At 41.6% G+C, this 24068-nt stretch overlaps 1 protein-coding gene across 3 annotated transcripts in view; it reads right to left on the minus strand.

Annotated features, from left to right (window-relative positions):
• Positions 1 to 23691, minus strand: part of abl2 (c-abl oncogene 2, non-receptor tyrosine kinase) — a 147205-nt gene extending 123514 nt beyond the window's left edge. For all 3 annotated transcript variants that reach the window (XM_072274014.1, XM_072274013.1, XM_072274012.1), the window contains exon 1: positions 23072 to 23691. In XM_072274014.1, coding sequence (XP_072130115.1) covers positions 23072 to 23243 — 172 coding nt within the window. In that variant the 5' untranslated portion in view covers positions 23244 to 23691. The remainder of the gene's footprint in view (positions 1 to 23071) is intronic.
• Positions 23692 to 24068: the final 377 nt, after the last annotated feature.

The raw sequence follows: 24068 nt of genomic DNA on the forward strand, positions 1-24068 counted from the left end.
GATCCAGTGACCTGGCTGTTTGGATTCAGAATTGGCTTGTCCAAACAAGACAATGGTCAGTAGTTGATGGAACTCATTCTGGCTAAGTCCATAATTAATGGTGTGCCACAGGAATCCATACTGGGACCTCTGCTATCTGTGATATAGATCAATATTGGATGAAAATATAAAATGGTTAGATTGGCAAATTCACAGAAAATACAAAGATTGATGGTATTGTAAATAACATAGTTGATTGCCAAAGGACACAATGAGATAGAGATCAGCTACAGGTATGGGCATAGAAATGGCAGATGGAGATTAATTGAGCCAAGTGTTGTGTGTTGCATATTGAGCGATCAAATGTAAATGAGCAATACACTGTTAATGGTAAGGTCTTTAACAGTGTTGATGTACGGAGGGACCTTAGGCTTCAAGTCCATAGCTCCCTGAAGTGGCTGTACAGGTTGACACAGTGATAAAGAAAACATACGGCATGCTTGCATTTATTAGCTGAGGCATTGACCTCGAGGGTCAGGAAGTTATGTTGCAGCTTTATAACATTCCAGTGAAGCCACTTCTGGAGCACTGCATTTAATTTTAGTTGCCCAATTATTGGAAGGATATGAAGGATTTGAAGATGCTGCAGAAGAGATGCTACCTGGATATTGGGCATGTACTATAAAGGAGAGATTCAACAAACTTGGAATAGTCCAGGTAGGTGTGAGAGTCCATAGGCTTATAGTAGACTACCTGGACTATTCCTCTTGCCACCCTGTCTCTTGCAAAAATGCCATCCCCTTCTCGCAATTCCTCTGTCTCCCCCGCATCTGCTCTCAGGATGAGGCTTTTTATTCCAGGACGAAGCAGATGTCTTCCTTTTTTAAAGAAAGAGGCTTCCCTTCCTCCACCATCAACTCTGCTCTCAAACGCATCTCTCCCATTTCATGCACATCTGCTCTCACTCCATCCTCCCGTCACCCCACTAGGAATAGGATTCCCCTTGTCCTCACCTACCATCCCACCAGCCTCCAGGTCCAACATATAATTCTCTGTAACTTCCGCCACCTCCAACGGGATCCCACCACCAAGCGCATCTTTCCCTCCCCCTTCTGCTTTCTACAGGGATCGCTCCCTACGCGACTCCCTTGTCCATTCATCCCCTCCATCCCTTCCCACCGTTCTCCCTCCCGGCACTTACCCTTGTAAGCGGAACAAGTGCTACACGTACCCTTCCACTTCCTCCCTCACCACTATTCAGGGCCCCAGACAATCCTTCCAGGTGAGGCGACGCTTCACCTGTGAGTCGGCTGGGGTGATATACTGCGTCCGGTGCTCCCGGTGCGGCCTTCTATATATTGGTGAGACCCAACGCAAGCTGGGAGACCGTTTCGCTGAACACCTATGCTCTGTCTGCCAGAGAAAGCAAGATCTCTCAGTGGCCAAACATTTTAATTCCACGTCCCATTCCCATTCTGAAATGTCTATCCACGGCCTCCTCTACTGTCAAGATGAAGCCACACTCAGGTTGGAGTAACAACACCTTATATTCCGTCTGGGTAGCCTCCAACCTGATGGCATGAACATTGACTTCTCTAACTTCCATAAATGCCCCTCCTCCCCTTCACACCCCATCCCTTATTTATTTATTTAATATTTTTTTTATTTTCCCCCCTTTTTTCTCCTCTCTCTGTTTTCTCCCTCAGTCCCTCTCACTATAACTCCTTGCCTACTCTCCACCCTCCAGGCTCCCCTCCCCCCTTCTTTCTCTCCCCAGGCTTCCCGTCCCATGATCCTCTCCCTTCTCCAGTCTGGTATACCTTTTGCCAATCAACTTTCCAGCTCTTAGATCCACCCCTTCCCTCCTGTCTTCTCTTATCATTTTGGATCACCCCTCCCCCTCTCAAATCTCTTACTATCTCTTCTTTCAGTTAGTCCTGACGAAGGGTCCTGGCCTGAAACGTCCACTGTACCTCTTCCTAGAGATGCTGCCTGGCCTGCTGCATTTACCAGCATTTTTTGTGTGTGTTGTTTAGAGTATTCTTAGCAGTTTTGGGCCCCATGTCTTAAAATAAAGGATGCGCTTGCATTGTAGAGAGTCCAGAGAGGAGATTTACGAGAATGATCCCAGGAATGAAAGGGTTAACATGAGGACGCTTGAATGCCCTGAACCTGTACTTGTTGGAGTTTAGAAGGATTGGGGGGGGGGGAGAGGGAGAGAGGGAGAGAGGGAGAGAGGGAGGGAGGGAGGGAGGGAGAGAGGGAGGGAGGGAGGGAGGGAGAGAGGGAGAGAGGGAGAGAGGGAGAGAGGGAGAGAGGGAGAGAGGGAGAGAGGGAGAGAGGGAGAGAGGGAGAGAGGGAGAGAGGGAGAGAGGGAGAGAGGGAGAGAGGGAGAGAGGGAGAGAGGGAGAGAGGGAGAGAGGGAGAGAGGGAGAGAGGGAGAGAGGGAGAGAGGGAGAGAGGGAGAGAGGGAGAGAGGGAGAGAGGGAGAGAGGGAGAGAGGGAGAGAGGGAGAGAGGGAGAGAGGGAGAGAGGGAGAGAGGGAGAGAGGGAGAGAGGGAGAGAGGGAGAGAGGGAGAGAGAGAACGAGAACCTTATTGAAACCTACTTGACCAGAGAGTGGTGAATCGGTAGAATCTGTTTCCACAGAGGGCTGTGGAGGTCAAGTGACTGAGCATATTTAAAGCACACATTGATAGGTTCTTGATTAGTAAGGTATTAAACGTTATGGAAAGACGACAGAAAAATGTGGTCAAGAGGGAAAATAAATCAGCCATGATCAAACAGCAGAGCAGACTCGATGGGCCAAATGGCCTAATTCTGCTCCCATGTCTTATGGTGTTAATTAGTTCAGCGCAACATGGTGGCCAAAAACCTGTTCCAGTGCTGTACTGTTTTATGTGCTACATTCCAAGATCTATGTAATTAATACCACAATACTTTTAATTTTGTTTTAAAGCTGTGACATAGTCAAATAATAAATCTTCCAGTGAAGCTATTAAACATAAAGGGAGTGGAGGGAAAGGAAAAAAACGGAGTTTACAGGGAGTCTGTGGGCTATGGGAATTGGGGCCACAGTGAGTGGATAGAAAACATGACAAACACCACCTGATAAACCAGATGCAAACCACTGGGATTTCCACACAGAAGATTCTCAAAATTTGCCTGTGTTGCGGGAAGAAGTTCAAAAAGATCAATCATGATACTGGCAGAGCAAGCTCAGAGCCAAATGGACCACTCCTACTTATGCTCTAAAATTTCTAGCATTTCATGATCTCTGCTTAACATGAATGAACGCAACAGAAGAGCTCATATTACTTGAAATATCAAAACAAATATCATATCAACAGCTAACAAAGAGGAACAGTGAAAGTAGAACTCAGTAATAAGTAAATTAATACTTGGAACAAGAATGAGTGAAATTGGAATAATTACTTTGATTTTTACAGATATCTAGTTAAAAAGGTGATGCAGAATGCAACATACATCAAGTGTATTGAATGCTCCAATGACCAACTCAAACCAAACTCAGACAGAAAAAGTGGCATCTGTTTTTTCACAGCATTTAAAGTTTGATAAAATTTAATAAGTATTCTGATGGTCCATTGATCTGACTGGATAGCCAAAAAACTTAGTCTCGTAGATTACATTGCTGCTAACTCAAAATCAAGTCATGCCAGACAATTATTGCTCCAAGTGGGTGAAAATGGCAATTTCTCTTTCCTCATTATATGTGAATCACATACAAAATTACAACTGAAACAATTACATATGATGTTTTAAATAATATTTTCTTCCTGCTCCCTTGCAGGATGTGGCCATTACTTGTTAGAACAGCATTTCACCCAGACCTATAATTTAAATTACTGACAGTTATGTAGTTCTACCAAATTGTTTCCAAGATTCTGACCCAGCAATATATTTTTCAATTCAGAACAGGATGTAACATGAAAACTTGTCAATGGTCTACAGCCATAAAATATCTGTTCTTGATCTTCTAAATGATAGAAGTTATATTTTGTTAACTGATTTAAAAAGCAACCTGGTGCTTATGTTATGATGCACTGGCATTGGTAGGAATGTGTGTAGATAATGGTGAGTGGGGTGTGATTCAACAATCTTTGGATAGAACACCAGAGAAGTGTTGGAGCAAAAGACATCCAGACCACTGTGCAGCATTCTATCTTATACCTGGCATGTGGCTTTCAGAAAAAGTCTATGTTTTAATATCACAAGTCAGTACATGGCATGGTAGCATAGCAGTTAGCACAATGCTTTACAGCACCAGTGATCACCAATTGAGGTTCAATTCTGTCTGCAAGGAGTTTAGACATTCTCCCTGTGACTGTGTTCCTCATACATTCCAAAGGCATGTAGTTGAGGAGAAGGTTAGTGAGTTGTGGGGATGCTAAGTTGCTGCCAGAAGTGTGGAGACACTTGCAGGTTGTCCCCAGCACAGATTGTACTCATCATTGATGCAAATGATGCATTTCACTGTATGTTTTGATTTTAACGCACATGTGACAAATACAGCTAATCTCTTTAATATTGCAAAATGGAGGCAGAAACTGCATTACACTCAGTAACAAACATCCCTATGTCTGACATTGCGATTGAGGGAAGATCATTGACTAAATATTGTAAACTTATGGTCTTGAACATCAAGAAAGGCAAGGGGAATACCACTACCTGGTCATCACACCCCCACACACTACCTTTAGCTGGAAACACATCATTAATTCTTCTTTGTATCTAAGTCTAAATGCCATAATTTCCTACCCAACAGAATTGTCAGAGTACCTTCGGAGAGATTACAGATGTTCAAAGTGGTAGCTCCTCACTATCTTCTCAAGAAAGTAGGGATGAGCAATCATTGGTGGCCTTGTTGGTGACCTGACCCTGAACGAATTAAGATGCAACTGTGAACACAAACACAAGAAAATCTACAGATGCTGGAAATCCAAGCAACACACACAAAATGCTGGAGGAACTCAGTAAGCCAGGCAGCATCTATGGAAAAGAGTAAACAGTCGGCCTTTCGGGCCAAAACCCTAAATCAGGAAGGGTGATGAAAATCAGGAACAGCTGTGAACAGATTGATGTCCAAGGAACTTTGACACTATTGGAATCCAACCATAAACTACTTCCCTTCTTGCTTGTTATAATAGCCAGCCGGTCATTCAAGCTTTTGTGAAATGCTATATCAATGCCAGACAAAGCTTTAGAGATCGGCATCGACTTATGAGACCTGATTGTCCTGCTTTAATGAGCAGAATATAGTTAGTCAACTTTCTGCTGTTTTAGTTATTTATCAGGATGCAGATGCATGGAACTATCTTGGCTAGTAACACAGCCAAAATAGGAGCACCGGTTTTCAGCACAGCAACTGGAATACTGAAGAATTGCATTAATTTTGTTCTATGCAATGTGCTCAGCCATCACTTGATATCCAGTGAAATTAATATTTGAAATCCATCACCTGAGTTCCTAGGATATTTGGGGATGGACTGGTGTTGCTAAAATGAATCAGTCACTCAGTACTTCTGGCTATAAAAGTGTTTTCACTCACCATCCGGGCTTTGTCTTTATTTGGGAACAAAAGGAGCTCACTGAACCACCTTCTCTTGTAATTGTTTGATTAGCCATGAGCTTGCGTGGATGCAGAAAGACCGTAATCTACTCCACTGGTCATGAACTTGCTTAGCTATCTACAATACGCTCACAACAGGAATACTGCAGATGCTGGAAATTCAAGCAACACACATCAAAGTTGCTGGTGAACGCAGAAGGCCAGGCAGCATCTCTAGGAAGAGGTACAGTCGACGTTTCAGGCTGAGACCCTTCGTCAGGGTCTCGGCCTGAAACGTTGACTGTACCTCTTCCTAGAGATGCTGCCTGGCCTGCTGCGTTCACCAGCAACTTCGATGTGTGTTACAATACGCTCACTTCTGTTTAAGGCTACGTCACACTACGCCGGATAATTTTGAAAACAAAGCTTTTTCTCTTCATTTTGACCCTCTGTCCACACTAAAACAGCGTTTTCATCCTCTGAAAATGGAGATTTTCAGAAATGGTCTCCAGAGTGAATAAATCTGAAAACGCCTAATATCCGTTGCAGTGTGTACGGGGTAACTGGAGCTTTTTAAAACCGCTGTCATGACGTGCCGGAACAGATGGCGGCAGCGCGGCATTTCATTGTTTTCTTCTTCTTATTATTATTATTATTTTATTGTCATCAAACAATTGATACTAGAGCATATAATCACAGCGATATTTGATTCTGCGCTTCGCAGAACCTAACAATTTCAGAACAGACGGCAACGAGACTGAAGCCGGAAGAGTTAGAAATGTACTCACCAAATACTTTGACCCATAGCTTACTGAATAAACAAGTATACTCACTTTGCCCTGTTTTCTGTCCTTGCTTGTATGAAGGTAAGGACAGAAAACACCCTCCGCCACCTCCAGTTTAAATTCCATGCGGAATATTTTGGAGGATCAAGAACCAAGGTGGTTTACCTATTTATGCAAGTACTTCTCTGACAATAGATGTGTAACAGCCTAATGTAACATCGTATGGAAATACAAGATAACACAGATGCAGACATGTTTTATACATTTAACAAGGTGCTTTATTAATACAACAGAGTTAGTCAGTTTTTTAATGTTCGTTGTCAGCCGAGTCATACTGTCCGTGAACTCCCTGTCGGTTGCCTCCATACGCTCCAGTATTTATTTTTGTTTTAAGTCCTCCTGCGCAAGAGCCAAGAGCAATTCCTTTTAAGTTTTTCTACTCTGTAACTGGACAAACGTGCACCAAGTATACAGTTTCCTCTTCACTCGTTTTCTGTGTGTCCTGCGCATGCCCAATAGGAGGAGGTTCGCCCAAACATCCGTCTGATGTGGACAGAGATATTTTGAAAAACGCTTAGTGTGGATGCCTGTTGTTTTTACTCAAAACCGGCGTTTTCAAAATTATCCGGCGTAGTGTGAACGTAGCCTTAAGTCCCTGTGCTGTTTCAACCTTGCACTGTCACCAGGGAGGTGAATGGCTTGCCATTATCACATATGCAAACTAAAGCTTTTTTCAGACATTCAGGTAATACAAAAGGAAAAAAAAAGAACAGAATACAGAATTACAGACAGAAAGTGCAGTGCAGTTAGACAACAAGTGCAAAGGCCATGAAAAAGTAAAGTTCATCTTCATCGTAAAGAGATCTGTTCGAGAGCCTTGTAATCCTGGGGCAGGAACAGTCCTTAAGCCTTAAAGCACACATTTTCTACTTCAGCCTAATAAGCGATACATTGTGCCAGCGATATTGTTTGAGTTTGTAGACTTCATAGCATGCAGGTCTCATGTGGGACTCTGTTTTGGTCTTGCCTCTTGGCATGCTCGATAGCTTTATAAAGATTGTACCTGGATTTCCTGATTAGATCATGGAAGCTCAATTTTAGGCACATCTAATGGTGCTGCTGTAATGTTGCAACACATCTCTATAAACCAAGGTTGGTCTCCCGGCTCTACAATGTTGATAGACAGGGAAAGGCACAGACATGAGATTACAGATTACGGTCAAAGCTAATTTCTTGCTGGTGAAGACCCATGCCATCTAATAAATGCTCAGATGCAAGCTGCTAAATCAGTTCTAAAATTACTATTTTGCATAGGATAAGATCTCAGCAGAAAGGTGAGATTGTTTTGACAGGGATTATTCAGACTACTACTACTACGTCAACTCAGGCCTAGGGGACCGGCGTCGGGCACGATGACGGACTCTCCACTTCTCCCTCTCCCTCATCAGTGTGTTCAGTTCATCTACATTAGCCGCGCCGCTATCTTCTAGGAGATAGTCTTGGGAGGGCGCCCAGGGTTCATCCTCCCATGCTTGGACTCCCATATGATGACTAGGCTGGCAGATAGCTCAAGGTGGTGTAGACAGTGCTCCACTAGTTGCAGTCTTCTCGCCTCAATTTTAGTGGTGAGCATCGGTAGGTCATCATAGAGCTCAACGTTTGTCATGTGCTGTTGCCAACTCACATCAAGAGCCAACCGGAGCATTCGTGTATAGCAGCCATCTAGAGACTTTCGCATAGTCTTGGTGAGGGTCCACGTCTCGCATCCGTACGTGAGAATGGACTCTATGACTGCTATGAAGATCCTCTTTTTAAGCCCTCTGGTCAGGTTCGACTTCCAGATTTCCTTCATGTCATTCATATTCAGAGGTCACTATTAGCAATAGTCATGGAGAGATGCATGTGTGACAGGTAAAGGTACTAGCAAATGGCAATGAGGTCAACAACATCATTTCCCTATTATTGGCTTCCTCAGTGCCAACTATCTTGGCCAACACCCATGTCTCAGTCTGAGCCAGCTCTATCAGTTGTACTAATGTGATACCTGCTCATCAATGCAAGTTCCAGTTTTGATTCTGTTCTAGGACGGCACGGTAGTGTAGTGGCTAGCACAAGCAACCAGTGTTCAATTCTCGCTGCTGTCTGCTAGAAGTTTGTATGTTCTCCCCATAACAGTGCGAATTTCCATCAGACACTCCAGTTACCACCCACATTCTAAAGACATACAGGTTGGTAGGTTAATTCGTCATATGGGAGTAATTGAGCATCACAAGCTCATTGGGCCAGAATGGTCTGGTACTGTGCTGTATCACTACAGGAAAAATTGAAATACTCGTTGCCTCCAGTTTATTTTCCACCAAAGGGTGCTTAACATAGGGTATTATTTCATCAATCTAAGGAGAATGGTAATCAACAAGAGCAGTCCTTGCCATGTTTGACCTGTTGCCCTAAATCTTTAAAAGGGAGCTTCCTTCCAGACTACTTCTTTGCATCACCATTTATAGTGGGTTTGGTCTACTGATGAGACATGGCAACTGTGTTGGAAGAGGCTAGGATATATAAACTAAATTACAGTTCTGGGAATTTGACCATTCAGTATATTGCTGCACATCCCTTGAGCAATACTTCAATTTAGGTATGTCTCCACATTTGCAAGGAGAATTTTGCAGAGCTAATAAAGACAAATGTGCATTTTCCCATAAACACTAGCTATTATATGCTCTTAACATCGTATGACAAAGCAAAAATGTTTTCTAACATGTAAATATTTACCACATTAACTTCTGTGTCAGAAATATTGAACAAAATATTGAGGTTAAGACAGTTAGCTTTGTAAAGTTCCTGGTAATAAAATGAAAGACTGTTTAGTTTATAGTGATCAGATCAGTGATCAATACTTCCAGAAGCAACCTAACAAAATAATCCAGAATAATGTAACCCCACTTCACCACTCCAAATCATGAAGCTCAAAATTGAGAATTCATTATAAGGTGAAACCAGCTGCAGGATGCACGTGATAATTAAAAATGTTCGTTCCCTATTCCAGCGACTTATATCATTTGAATTCTTCAGTGATTGTAGTTGCCATGACAACGTTTAGGATAAAGTAATCAATTTATCCATGTATGAATTACGCTGTAGGGCATAGTTAATAATGTTTCACACAGGAAGTTACAGATCAAAGTTAGAGCTCAGAACTGGGGACAATACTGCTGCAGATTGAGCATTGCTTAACAAATGGGAAACAGTAGGAATAAACAGTAATAGATAGGTAGACAGAGAATGCTGAGGTATCAAGATCAGATCCCAACAATTCAAATATAAAACACATTAAATGTGAATGTGAGCAATGATGAGGATGTAAAGAGGTTTAAAGCTGAGATGTAAAGAGGTTTAAAGCTGAGATGTAAAGAGGTTTAAAGCTGAGATGTAAAGAGGTCTAAAGCTGAGATGTAAAGAGGTTTAAAGCTGAGAGGGCAACAACATGGCAGATGGAGCATATTGTGGAAAAATGCAAAGTTATCTATTTTGGTTAACAAAAACAGAAATGTTGGGAGTTTTTTTTAAAACATGAGAGATTGGGAATTGTTGATGTTCAAAGGAACATGTGCATCATAATGCAGTAAAGAAAGCACAACGTGTGTTGGCCTTTATCACGAGAGGATCTGAGAACAAGAATAAGCATGTTGTATCACAATTACATGTAGTCTTTCTGAATAACAACGGGAGCACCATGTACAATGTTGGTCCCTCATCTTAAACAATCCACTTTCTACAGTGGGAGTGCTGATTCAACACACAAGTTCCTGTAATGTTCAGCTTAGCATAGGAGTTATTAACTAAACTAGATCTTCATTCTTTCCAGTTTTGAAAAGGGGTGACCTCACTAACACAAAAACAATTCTTTGGTTCCACATGACACACATGGGACAGCCATTTAAGATTGAAATGAACAGGAACTTCTTCAGAGCTCAGTGAACTTGTTGAATTCTTGAGCCTAGAGGCAAGGGAGGATCAGTCATTTATTTAATTCAAAGCCAAGATCAAAATATTTTTAAATATTTGAGTAATTAATTGATATAGACAGGAAATAACGTTGAAGGAAAATGGAAGCCACAATCTCGTGGGCTCAAGGGACCAAATTGCTTACTCCTGCTCCTTGCTGCGTTTATGTTATCATTCCCCAGTAAACTCCAAGCTGGTCAGTTCGCACACTGAGAACATCCTAGGATTTCTTCATTCCCCCCCTCCCCACCAGAAACACTAAGGAAATAGTCTCCAAATGGAACTTCGTTCAGGTTTTCAATCCTAGTTCATATCAATACTCTAACAATCAAGATCAGCTATAATTAGTTGTCTAATTCCTACCCTTGCACTCTATTGCATAAATGTACAACAAGCCATGGATTGATTAGTAATGACTAATAAATGGTATCAACAGAGTCAATGCTCACATAAATAATAAACATATCATCTGGAAAATGAGGGTTTACCCTTGCTATCCATAATGGACATGGCTAATGGTGATGAGATACAATAGTAAATTCTAAAAAGCTAGAAAGGTACAATGCAGCAACAAGCACTTAAATTAATTGTATCACAGTACACTTGTCCAAATCTAGTTTGTGGATTTGAGCCATTTTCAACATAAGCATATACCTCGACACTGTTTTATCACCCCTTGTTCAATCCCTTCCGACCTATGTTCGTGACACTTCTCACGCTCTCAAACTTTTCGATGATTTTAAGTTCCCTGGCCCTCACCGCTTTATTTTCACCATGGATGTCCAGTCCTTATATACTTCCATCCTCCATCAGGAAGGTCTCAAAGCTCTACGCTTCTTTTTGGATTCCAGACCTAATCAGTTCCCCTCTACCACCACTCTGCTCCGTCTAGCGGAATTAGTCCTTACTCTTAATAATTTCTCCTTTGGCTCCTCCCACTTCCTCCAAACTAAAGGTGTAGCTATGGGCACCCGTATGGGTCCTAGCTATGCCTGCCTTTTTGTTGGGTTTGTGGAACAATCTATGTTCCGTGCCTATTCTGGTATCTGTCCCCCACTTTTCCTTCGCTACATCGACGGCTGCATTGGCACTGCTTCCTGCACGCATGCAGAACTCATTGACTTTATTAACTTTGCCTCCAACTTTCACCCTGCCCTCAAGTTTACCTGGTCCATTTCCGACACCTCCCTCCCCTTTCTAGATCTTTCTGTCTCTGTCTCTGGAGACAGCTTATCCACTGATGTCTACTATAAGCCTACTGACTGTCACAGCTATCTGGACTATTCCTCTTCTCACCCTGTCTCTTGCAAAAACGTCATCCCCTTCTCGCAATTCCTCCGTCTCCGCCGCATCTGCTCTCAGGATGAGGCTTTTCATTCTAGGACGAGGGAGATGTCTTCCTTTTTTAAAGAAAGGGGCTTCCCTTCCTCCACTATCAACTCTGCTCTTAAACGCATCTCCCCCATTTCACGTACATCTGCTCTCACTCCATCCTCCCGCCACCCCACTAGGAATAGGGTTCCCCTGGTCCTCACCTACCACCCCACCAGCCTCCGGGTCCAACATATTATTCTCCGTAACTTCCGCCACCTCCAACAGGATCCCACCACTAAGCACATCTTTCCCTCCCCCACTCTCTCTGCATTCCGCAGGGATCGCTCCCTACACAACTCCCTTGTCCATTCGTCCCCCCCATCCCTCCCCACTGATCTCCCTCCTGGCACTTATCCGTGTAAGCGGAACAAGTGCTACACATGCCCTTACACTTCCTCCCTTACCACCATTCAGGGCCCCAAACAGTCCTTCCAGGTGAGGCAACACTTCACCTGTGAGTCGACTGGGGTGATATACTGCGTCCGGTGCTCCCGATGTGGCCTTTTATATATATTGGCGAGACCCGACGCAGACTGGGAGACCGCTTTGCTGAACATCTACGCTCTGTCCGCCAGAGAAAGCAGGATCTCCTAGTGGCCACACATTTTAATTCCACATCCCATTCCCATTCTGACATGTCTATCCATGGCCTCCTCTACTGTAAAGACGAAGCCACACTCAGGTTGGAGGAACAACACCTTATATTCCGTCTGGGTAGCCTCCAACCTGATGGCATGAACATCGACTTCTCTAACTTCCGCTAGGCCCCATCTCCCCCTCGTACCCCATCTGTTACTTATTTTTATGCACACATTCTTTCTCTCACTCTCCTTTTTTTTCCTCTGTCCCTCTGAATATACCTCTTGCCCATCCTCTGGGTCCCCCCCCGCCTTGTCTTTCTTCCCGGACCTCCTGTCCCGTGATCCTCTCGTATCCCCTTTTGCCAATCACCTGTCCAGCTCTTGGCTCCATCCCTCCCCCTCCTGTCTTCTCCTATCATTTTGGATCTCCCCCTCCCCCTCCAACTTTCAAATCCCTTACTCACTCTTCCTTCAGTTAGTCCTGACGAAGGGTCTCGGCCTGAAACGTCGACTGCACCTCTTCCTAGAGATGCTGCCTGGCCTGCTGCGTTCACCAGCAACTTTGATGTGCGTTGCATAAGCATATCCTATACTGCTGCAACGAAGAGGCGGCAGGGAAGGGGAATCATGGCTGGGAAAAGGGGAAGGAAGAGGGTAGGGAACAGGAAGCACGGGAGAGGCATTCTGTAATGATCAACAAACCAATTCTTTGGAATCAAAATGACCTTGCCTGGTGTCTCAGGGCTGGATATGTCTGCACCTGCACCAACCGCCCACCCCAGGCACTCCTTCTCTGCCACCAGTCCCACACCCCTCCACCCTCGCCACTCCCAACATCTTTTGATCCCACCAGATTTACCAACTCACTCTCCACTCCACATTGACACATATCACACTCTGCAAATATCTTGGACACTATGTAGACTTTTGCACAGTAGTGTAAATGTAGAATGCACTAAAACAAGCTAACTACAGAAACATCACAGAGATAACCCACCTCATACCGTCCTTACTGACTCATTCTGTCCTCCAACTTGTGGATAATTGTGTGCAATCAATCAGGAGCTCATGTCTTTAGAACTTAAAAGGAAATTAGAATGTAACAGATGATAAACTATAGTGTTCTCTGACTCTACAATGCTTTCCAGTGAAGTGACTACTCTTGTAAACACCACTAAATGACCCATTTGCTGCATCAACAATCCTCTTACTTTTTTAATGGCTCCATCTGTCTAAGTAGACAATGGATACGCCCCTCGGGGCACAGACCGGGGCACAGACCTGGGCGATGAGTATGGAGATCCTGGGCTGCCCAGACATCAAGATCCCCCTCTCGGCCTCATGGATGTGGTCCAAAGGAATGCGAAGCAATACATTTGGCATCAGCTTGGCTGCAGGAGCTGCCGGGAGGTGATGTGATAAGACATCCAACCGCCTCAGGGGCTCCACTCTGGATTTGTGTAGGGTTTACTCCTTAGCTTTCTCCTCTCCCGAAGATACCCACAAGGCAGTGGGATCCGTAATCCTGGATAGGGGCCCATACCGGGTACTGTCAGCCGGAGCCAGCTGAGCCCGGGACCCAGGACCCAGGACCCAGGACTCCCTACTACAATCTACAAAAGTTGGAAGATCAATTTTACACCAGGTGCAAGTTTAAAACTTAACATTTGTTATTATTAATAAGCATCTCCTGCTTTAATTACTATCACTAAACAAAACTAATTCTTTAGTTGGATAACAGAGGACTCCAAAGCATTAAGATCCAAATTCAGATAATCATTGGATTTGTTCTGAACTTCCAAATTTATAAAATGGGTAATTTAACTTATTTAATTCAGAAATATCCCTGCCCTATTTGCTTGAGTACATCTTCAAATGGTAGTTTTAACATCACATGACAGGAAAAATGATAAGTAATGTGAAGAAAACAGTCACAGAACATCCCATGAGAGGAAGGCTTGGATTGGAAGGAAATGCAGCAAAACTCAGTTCAAAAGCCAAACTTAAAACTGCAAACCTTCAAGCCACTATTTAATCTCAATTTGAATTCCAGTGAACCATTCAAGTTAGACAAACCATGTCTGAGTGTTGCACAGTCAGCCTACCATTTTTGACCACACAAATTCATATTAATGAGACTAAATTATTTTTACTTGGTTTTAATGTTTTGAAGAGCCATATTTCAAATGAATTTGGGAGCTAGCAAAACAAAATTGTTTCTAATTTATTAAAAGCCAATGCAAAACTCTGTTTCCTTCCCACAGATTGAAAAGTGTGGGAATGGGAATGGTGTACTCTTCCACAATTTAATGAATGATGATAGGGCAACCAAATGAAAGATTAATTTACAAGACTGCAGTGCTTCGGTGCATAACACCAACAACAGAAACAAAATAAATATAAAACAACATACTTACCAACAGGAAAATTGGTTAGAATTAAGAAAAAAATAACATAATTACTCTTTTGGAAGTAAATTGACCAGTAAATTTCAAGAAGATGATTTGCAGATACGAGACAGATTGAAGAGAAAATTGTAGAACAACAGGACTATAATAATGAATTTAATTACTTTAAGATACATGTATATTCAAGCCATTTTTATATTTTTTATTTTTTTTAATTCAGAAAGGTAAGTATAGCTGCAGTTCCAGGAATAAAGTTGACCAACAGTAAAGTGAGTGCTGTTTGAATATGGAAAAAACAGTGCAAAGAAAGGGGAGTTATCAAAGGAAAAATAAAATCATGACAAAATATTCAACCAAAGTACAAGCACACAAAACTTGAGGGAAAAAAAGAACAGCAAACAAATCTTCACTCAAACGTAGTTAAAAGAAAACTCAAGGTGGCGATGGCTAAGAATATAATTAAACACACAATACTGATCATACTTCCAAACTACTTCACTGATTGAAATGGACCAAATTCTTCTTCATGCTTTTTTGTTATCTTTACTGAGCATAGAAATAAACACTTTAAAATAACCACAAAGTTCAGTAAAACAAAAAAAAAATGATGATGCATAGAGGAAAAAAAAAGATCAAGGTAGAAACAAATCATTAAGTGACACTGAGGGAAATGTTTTTTATGATACACTCAATGGCCACTTTATTAGGTACATCTGCTTGGTAATCCAAATATCTAATCAATCCTATGGCAGCAACTCAATGCATAAAAGCATGCAGACATGGTCAATAGGTTCAGTTGTTACAGCTTCTTATATGTCTACACAGATGGTTCCAAATATCTACTGAAAGGTTTTTCAGGTGTTTCTGTTTATGTTCCATATTTTCAGATGACTACTACGAGAAGGTTATCCAAGTATCAGTATTCACGTCTGAGATAGTTACTATCATTTTAGCCTTGGAATGGATCGAAGAAGTACACCCTGATGATGTACTTCTGTGCTCTGATTTGTTCTTGGTTTCAACATCTATTAAAATAGGCAATTCAAATTGTAGTCCAGGTATTCTTCTTGAGATTGGATAATATCCATTGAGGCTGCAGGGTCCAGCTTTATGAAAACATTTCTTATGGGTCCCTACTCACGTTGGGGTAGAATGTCTAGCCAAGCAATCACTTAAAATTAAGGATATACAGTAAATGTAGCGGAGCTTTTGCCAAGAGGGGATAATTAAAAAGGATATTCAATCACTCAACAAAGTTGGGATAAGGAAGTGAAAGGACAGTATTTATATAAAATTCAGAGGATGGTGAGAAGGTATAAAAGGAGGGAAGAAGTTATACTTACTCGTTTATGCTAGGTTGAATAATTCCTGGTTCCGAATGAATAGGCATGATACGGGCATTCGTAGGAAGTGCACTTATCAAAAAGTGCTACAGCATACAGTATATCGTTTGAATGCAGTTCCTATGAGGTAATACCTAATTGCTAAATTGAGATTTTAAGAGATAGATACTGTTTAACATAGGAAGTTTGTTAGGATATCACTGCCATCGTAATGTATATAATTACATATTTTAACATTTTTAAAGGGGGAGGAGAAATTTAGAGGATATAATTTCCCATCTTTGCTCCAAACTCCAACTCAGTTGTTGGCAGAAATGCACCTTATGTTGGTCTGCCAACCACCGTTAGACTTTACAAGAACATGAAGAAGAGGTTCAGTTGTTGTTCAGCCCAAACATCTGAATGGGGAAGAAATATGATCCAGGTGACTTGACTGTGGAATGATTGTTGGTGTCTAAGAAGGGATGGTTTGAATATCTCAGAACTGCACATCTCCTGGAATTTTAACACACAACAGTCTCTAGTTTACAGAGAAAGGTGCAATAAACAAAATGAAAATCCAGTGAGCGGCAATTCTGTGGGGGAAAATGCCTCATTAATAAGAGGTCATAGGATGGCCAGACTGGTCCAAGCTGACAAGGCAGCATCAGTAAGTCAAACAGCCACACAGTGGTGCACAGAGGAGCATCACTGAATGCACAACACATCAAACCTTGAAGTGGATGGACTACTGCAGAAGACCAGACCAGGTTCCACTCCTGTACCTAATAAAATGGCCCGAGTGTAAGTGCATAATCGTTCTATAATTATAAAAAGAAACATGACATTTTAGTTCATAATTCAGTCACTCATCTTCCTAACTTGTTTCCCTTAGTTTTTACACAAATATTGGACGGCACAGTACTGGAGCAGTTAGTGCAACACTATCACAGCTCGGGGCATTCCGAAATTCGAAGTTCAATTCCAGCACCAGTCTATAAGAAGTCTATGCATGTCCACCCCGTGGAATGCATGGGTTTTCCCCAAGTGCTCTAGTTTCCTCCCACAGTCTAAAAATGTTGCATGTTTGTAAACTGGTCATTGTAAATTGTCCTGCGATTAGTTAGGGTTTATTGGGGTTGTGGGGTAGCTGGGGTGGTGTGGCTCGAAGGACCAGAAGGGCCTACTCTGCGCTGTATCGGAAAGTAAATAAATGTCAGAGTGGGAGTTATTAAAATTTTATAGTAGTTAAAGGAATTAAAAGTTGATTCATAATATTTTATTTTCTTAGCCACAGGCTACTCAGTTACTCATGAAATCCCACTTGATTGCAAAACAAAATTACCCCTTCCTGCAGCTTTTGATGCATTAGATCACATCATTCCTCAAAGCATCTCCACCATCACCCTACTGGCCAGGTCTACTCTTCTTATGTTAAATTATTTTCTACCACATCATGGAATTACCTATAATAAGTTAGCATCCAGTACCTCCAAAATTGTTCCCAGTAGCCTTGCACTTATTCATAACTCCCTCCCGTTTCTCAATGAGATGCTGTCTCCACACACCATTGTAGTAGCTAAACTTTATTCTTGAACCAATTGATTTCACCTAAAAGGCAAACCACATCTGACAGGTTTATTAAAAATGCCTTGAAAAAATAACAAGGTATATTGATTATAAAAATAAAGTATGTTTTTATGCCATCTAGTGAGACAATTTCATTACAATAGAACACTGAGGTAGTACAAGTGAAATTAATAACAGAATGCATAATGAAGTGTTACAATCACAGAAAAAGTGCAGTACAGGCAAACAAAGTACAAGGCCAAAATGAGGTTGATTGTGAGGTCAAGAGTCCATTTTAGTGTCAGAGGGGCCCGTTCAATGGTCTCATAAGAGCACAATAGAGGTACCTCAAGCAAGAGCACCTTTGAGGTAAAGCTTTAGCTGATATCTAAATTATGAAAGGCTCAGTATAAAAGCCAGTTGATGTTTTGAGTTCTCTTCAATCCCTCACAAGTGTCTCAACATTATACTTCCCCTTGGTAAGAAACTGAGACAACTCTCAAAACAAACAAGTAAGCAATACAACTTTCCCAATCCATGGCCAGAATCTTTTCAAGAAGAGAAAGAGGAATAATCTTGGAAACTACTGTCTAATGAGTCTCATGTTGGCGATAAGAACATTACTAGAGAGGATTCTTAGAGATATAATTTATCAACATTTGAAATAGCACGGGCTAGTTAGGGACAGTCAGTATGGCTTTGTGAAGGGTAAGTTGTATCTTATTAACTTGACAGAGTTTTACAAGGAGGTAATGAAGACAATTAATGAAAATAGAGCTGCGGATGTTGTCTACATGGATTTTAGTATGGTTTTTTACAAGGTCCATCATGGGAAGCTCATCCAGAAAACAAAGATACACAGGATCCATGGCGAATTGACTAATTAGATTCAGAATTAGCTTGCCTATACAAAATAGAAGGTAGTGGTCAACAGGACTTATTCTAGCTGGAGGTTTGTCATCAATGATGTTCTGCAGACTATATGAAAATTCCTGGTGCTGTGGATAGCTTAGAAGACTAGCAAAGGATACAGCAGGATATAAATCAGTTGCAGATATGGTCAGAGGAATAGCAGGGGTATTTTAATCCAGCCAAATGTTAACTGCTGCACTTTGGGAGATCAAATATAAAGAGACAGGACACTGTTCATGACAACACCCTTAACAGTGTTGATGTGCAGAATGATCTTGGTGGCCCCAGCCCATACCTCCATGGAGGTTGACAGGGTAGCATAGGTGGCATGTGACATACTTTGCCTTTATTGGTTAAGTAATTGAGTTCAAAAGTCAGGAAGTTATGTTGCAGCTTTATAAAACTCTAGTTCAAGATTGCTTATCATCATTCTTTAGTGCAAGAGTGTAAAGGGAAACAAAATAATTATTACTCCAGATCTGATACAGCATAAAAAAGCATGATAAGCTTAAGTAACACAGTAAATACAAATATAAAAACAATCCTATAAAATACAAAGTATAAAGTACATATAGACTGATTGTATGTATATAGTGACACTAGATGATGCGTCTGGAGTGGTGATGGGGTGGATTCGTGGTTGGAGGTGTTGATCAGCCTGATGGATTGGGGGAAGTAACTGTTTCTGAGTCTAGTGGTGCTGGTGTTGATGCTGCATAGCCTCTTCCTTGATGGTAGTGGGACAAACAGTCCATAAACAGTGGGTGGGATATTGTTGGCCTTTTCATAGTCATACTTTATTGATTCCGGGGGAAATCCCAGCACCTTTCTGTATACATGTCCTTGATGATGGGTAGACTGGTGCCAGTGATGTGTTGGGCAGTTTTAACTACCCATTGTAGAGTCAAGTATGTCCATTACAGTTAGGCCACATCTGGAATACTTCATTCAGTTTTGGTCACCCCATTATAAGGATATGGAGGCCTTGGAGAAGGTGCAGAAGAGGTTTACCAGATGCTGTCCAGATTAGAGGGCAAGTGCTATAAGTAAAGACTAAACAAATTTAGTTTGTCTTCTCTGGAGATCTCCTAGAGGTTTATAAAATTATGAGAACTTTAGATAGATAGCCAGTATCTTTCCCCCAGAGTTGAAGTGTCTAGTACAAGAGGATATGCATTTAAGGTGATGGGGTAAGTTCACAGGAAATGTGCACTGAATGCACTGTATGGTTGATGGTGAAGGCAAATAAAATAGATGAGTTCAAGAGGGTTTTAAATTTGTAGGTGACTGTCCAGAAAAGGAAGGATATGGACATTGTGTGGGCAGAAAGGATTAGTAATCAAATGTCCAACTAAATCAATATAATTAGTGTGGCACAACATTATGGGCTGATAGGCCTGTTACGGTCCTGTACTGTTTTACATTCAATGTTTAAACTTAGCAGCCCTGTACACATATAAATATATGTATTTCATCTTGCAACATTAGTGGTCTGCTTCAAAACTAACATATTATAAACAGTTCACAATTTAATCTACTTCAGCTACAGCAGAAGAAGCCATTAGACTGATTTTGCTCACCATAAGGCAGCACAACAAAGATTCAATAACACACCTTGCGTCAAGGATGACTAAAGCAGAAAACAGACCAATTTGAGAGGATGCATAATAAAATAGCAGACGCATTCTGCTGACACACAATTCAAAGTGGATTTAGCTGTTCTTACAAGGTTCAACATAAGCAAATGCAGCCATGGTCAAGCTCCACAATTAGGTGGAAAAACTGTGCAAATATTGATAACAAATTATAATTTTCAAAGTGTTACTGTGTTGAGAATGTAGATCTGGGCAATTACAACGTTGTCGCAACACTTGTTGCTTGACCCCAGCCCTCAATTTTCAATTTCCCACCCACAATCACTCCTATCCTCACCTAATATAGGAACCTCAAATAATTTTCTCCTTCCAAAATCAGAATGGCCCAGCTCTGTTCTGCTTATTAACAAGTTGGCACCTGTGGGACAACTTCCTGATCTTAGGCAATCCCCTTGGTAAAAGCTAAAGAAAGAAAACAATCATACAAAATAAATCTGTAATATTTACACATGTATAAAGACTGGTTCACTCTCTCACAACTTTTATGGTATTGCAGCTCTAAATTATTGTGAAATCAATGGACAGATGCAGATTATGAGATGTAACAAAACATGCATATGTAAATTTACATTTGTAACAGACACTAATTGTTTATTCCCCATTAACAAAACTGAGTAAAGTTTAGCCTAAAGCAGCAATGAAGCTCCAATCTGTTTTATTAATTTACCCAGCTGGTTACATTTTTGTAGAGGTGTTCCATATATCTACATGTTTCAATACTGAGTGTTAAAAAAAACAAAGAAAAATATTTAATGGTTTCTGCAAACAAAAACAAAAAAAAATCACCTTTGAATCACATTGATCAAAAATCAGGCCCATGCTTGCCACAACAAACTAACTCAATTCCATCAGCCAAACAAGGGAAGATCTAATCTGATGACAGTTTAAACTTGTCAGGCCAACCAATGTCCTTCCTGTCAACTTGTATGACACACACCATGTAAAAGCAAAAGTCAATCCTTCTGAGGAAACTTCGCTTATGATACCCATTCCTACCACCCTCTAATCCGATCTTTATCTGATTTTTCTTCAAACCTGTAAATGAAAATGGGTCCAATTATTACTTATCTTGCATTGTGTAGAGTGTTCAAGAGTTTCCCAAAAATCTTATTTCATGGCTCTTAAAATTTTTGTCATCCACCCTTACAACTATGGGTAAATACCGCTGGAGAGGTAATTGTCTTAAAAATAATTACAATATTAACTTCACTTGGCATTGATACCCCAAATTACTCCTTTCTTCTCAAATCAGGACTACCGAAGTTACCTAAAGCTTTTGTCATTGAATCAGATTAATATCATTATGGCATGATATTAATCGCCAAGACCAACCTTCCCAAGTCATAATACAAGGTTTAAACACAGTTAATACAAACTCTCAGTGGTATTCCAAATAAAACTGAAATGGCTTTGTTCATTATTGACTTGTCTCATCACCTCTTACCTCATCCATCTGTGCCACAATAAAGAGAATCAGGTTGAAGCTGCCAATCTGCAACCAAGGTTGCCATTTGCAGTCTGAAACTGTTTCGATGCTTCCTAGTTAACCCAATCATCCTCTGCTTCTCACTTTCTCTTAGATATTAACTTTGAATCTATGCTTGCAAACCTCGGCCTTTTTCCCTTCATTCTTCTGGACCACACAATGACAGCAGTAGATCCACAACAGATTGCACTTTGCAATATTCAGTTAATCCACTGCCCAAACAACCATCTACTATTCTCTCTCCCATGGAAGCTTAAAACTAATTAACACTGTTTTCCCAATGTGATTAAGCAGGAGCCTGCATGAACAATTTGCCAGTGCCCTACCATCACTAAGCCCTACAGATGCAGTACAGAGAAATACGGCAAAATAATAAAACAGTCTTGTGCCTTCCACTGTTAAATATCACCGAGTTGTATTGGAAATTGTTAATTGTTTATAATCAGTGACATTTGCTCACATCCAATTTTATGACAGTACAAAATTTGAAAATAAGATTGCATAAATCTCACTAAGTGCAAGGTTGGGAGACTGGCACAGAGACAGAAACTGTTTAAGAGTCATTTCCTGAATAAATAAGAAAATCATCACATTGAAAGACAAGCAGGATACCACACTGAAGAAAATAAATTTCTGGATCACCATAGTTCATGGGAGTTAATTACAACTTTGAGAAACAATAGATATCTTGGAAACTTTGTGAAAATTATTGGAACTTGAGGGAAATGTTTCTGCAAATCACCAAAGGCCACTGCACTGACTGAACAAAACAACCATCACGCAACTTATAAGAACATCTGTTTTTCCTTTGTCACTGCACCCAAACTTTATTCAGGTTACCAAAGACACTGAAGACTGCGACAATTGGCACACTCAAGCTTTATTTCTCTTGCCAAACTTCAGACGACCAAATCAACCCACAAAAGAGTTATTCTACAAAATGAAATTCACAAGCTTTACTCCATATAAGCAATGTCCTGTAAATCAATAATAGCATCTAGAATGTTTTCCCATTAGCTCAAGTAATTTAAAAAGATGATAAAGGGACAATCAGCACCACAATTTGACACACTCCCCATCTTTAAATATTCATTAATACACATGACAACTGCGATCAGCAACCCACAAATATCTACGACAAACCCAAGTGAAAACAGTGGTTGCCCAAAGGTGGAGTACAAAGGCCATGGAATGTATTAAAATATCTTCTTGCAGTTGAATTGAATTTCATACATTTTACTACATTGACTTACTAAGGAGAATATTCATGTGGGATATTATTGTTTAACACATAACAGGCAACTGAAGGAGGAAATAACAACAAAGGGGGATGCATTGGTCTGTGTAAGTACAATAATTAAAGACAGTTGGATAGGTTTCTGCCTCAGAGACACGTTTCCCAGGATATGAACAACTGCACGCTTACCATGGTGAGTGAAGATGTTGCAGGCAGCCTCATTGCCCCTGGCTATTGCTTCTCTTCTCCTACCCCCATGTCCGGGCCTCGCCGTACCAACCCTACCCCTGCCTGGCTGGGCTGTCTCTCCACTAGCACCAGCGAGAGCAGTGCCGCCGACGCGGCCCTGCTGCTGCCCCATCCCCGGCCTCTCCAAGAGCGTCTGCCCCGAATCCTCCTCTTTCAGAACCGTTTCCTTTACATCCTCCCTCGGTGTATTCTTTTGCTTCTCGGCCGGGTTATTGTGTCGCTGCCGGCCCGACCCGGCCCCCTCTCCCTACGGGGCTTTACAGGTAGCGTGGCGACCGGGTGCCGGACCCCTACCCTCGGCGGACGGGGGAGACGGTAGCGGCTTGTTGTCCCTTCAGCGCCGACACGAAGCAACAGTCGCGGGAAGCGCTCCGGAGGGAGCCCAGTCACCCACCATACGAGCTTCCACACAACAGCCGGCTCCAGCTCCGCATCCGCCCCCGTCCTGCAGTCCCACTGCAACCGCCTTGCCCCGAGCCACAACGAGGCGCTCTCTTCACGGTCCTCCGAGCTGGTCCTCCGAGATGCACGTCGTCCTTGGTCGTCCGAGATTCTCCGAGACGGCTCTCCAAACAGTTCAGCAGCTGGTAGTTCCAACCGATCGTTCAGTGACAGGGATTTGCGCAGGAGTCAAAACCGACAGCAAGGTATTGCAGATGCAGATAATACTCGCAGGGCCAGACAGCGTCCGTAAAGAGAAAACAGCGAGTGATGATTTAAACGGAATATTATTGGAGCTGATACTTAAATCTGTTTTTATTTATTCCACATATGCTAGCTGATATACTATTTCCAGCATTTTTTTCTTTATTTCAAGGATATTTATCATTTTACCTAACAATATAATTGTAGTTCTGACTTTGAAAGTACAGAATACGTTTCAGAGATTATGCTGCCATGTCCAGAATCAGTGACCTGGATTATTTTGCACTTTTTA

Source organism: Mobula birostris, chromosome 12, assembly GCF_030028105.1.
Source record: "Mobula birostris isolate sMobBir1 chromosome 12, sMobBir1.hap1, whole genome shotgun sequence".
NCBI classification, from domain to species: domain Eukaryota; kingdom Metazoa; phylum Chordata; class Chondrichthyes; order Myliobatiformes; family Myliobatidae; genus Mobula; species Mobula birostris.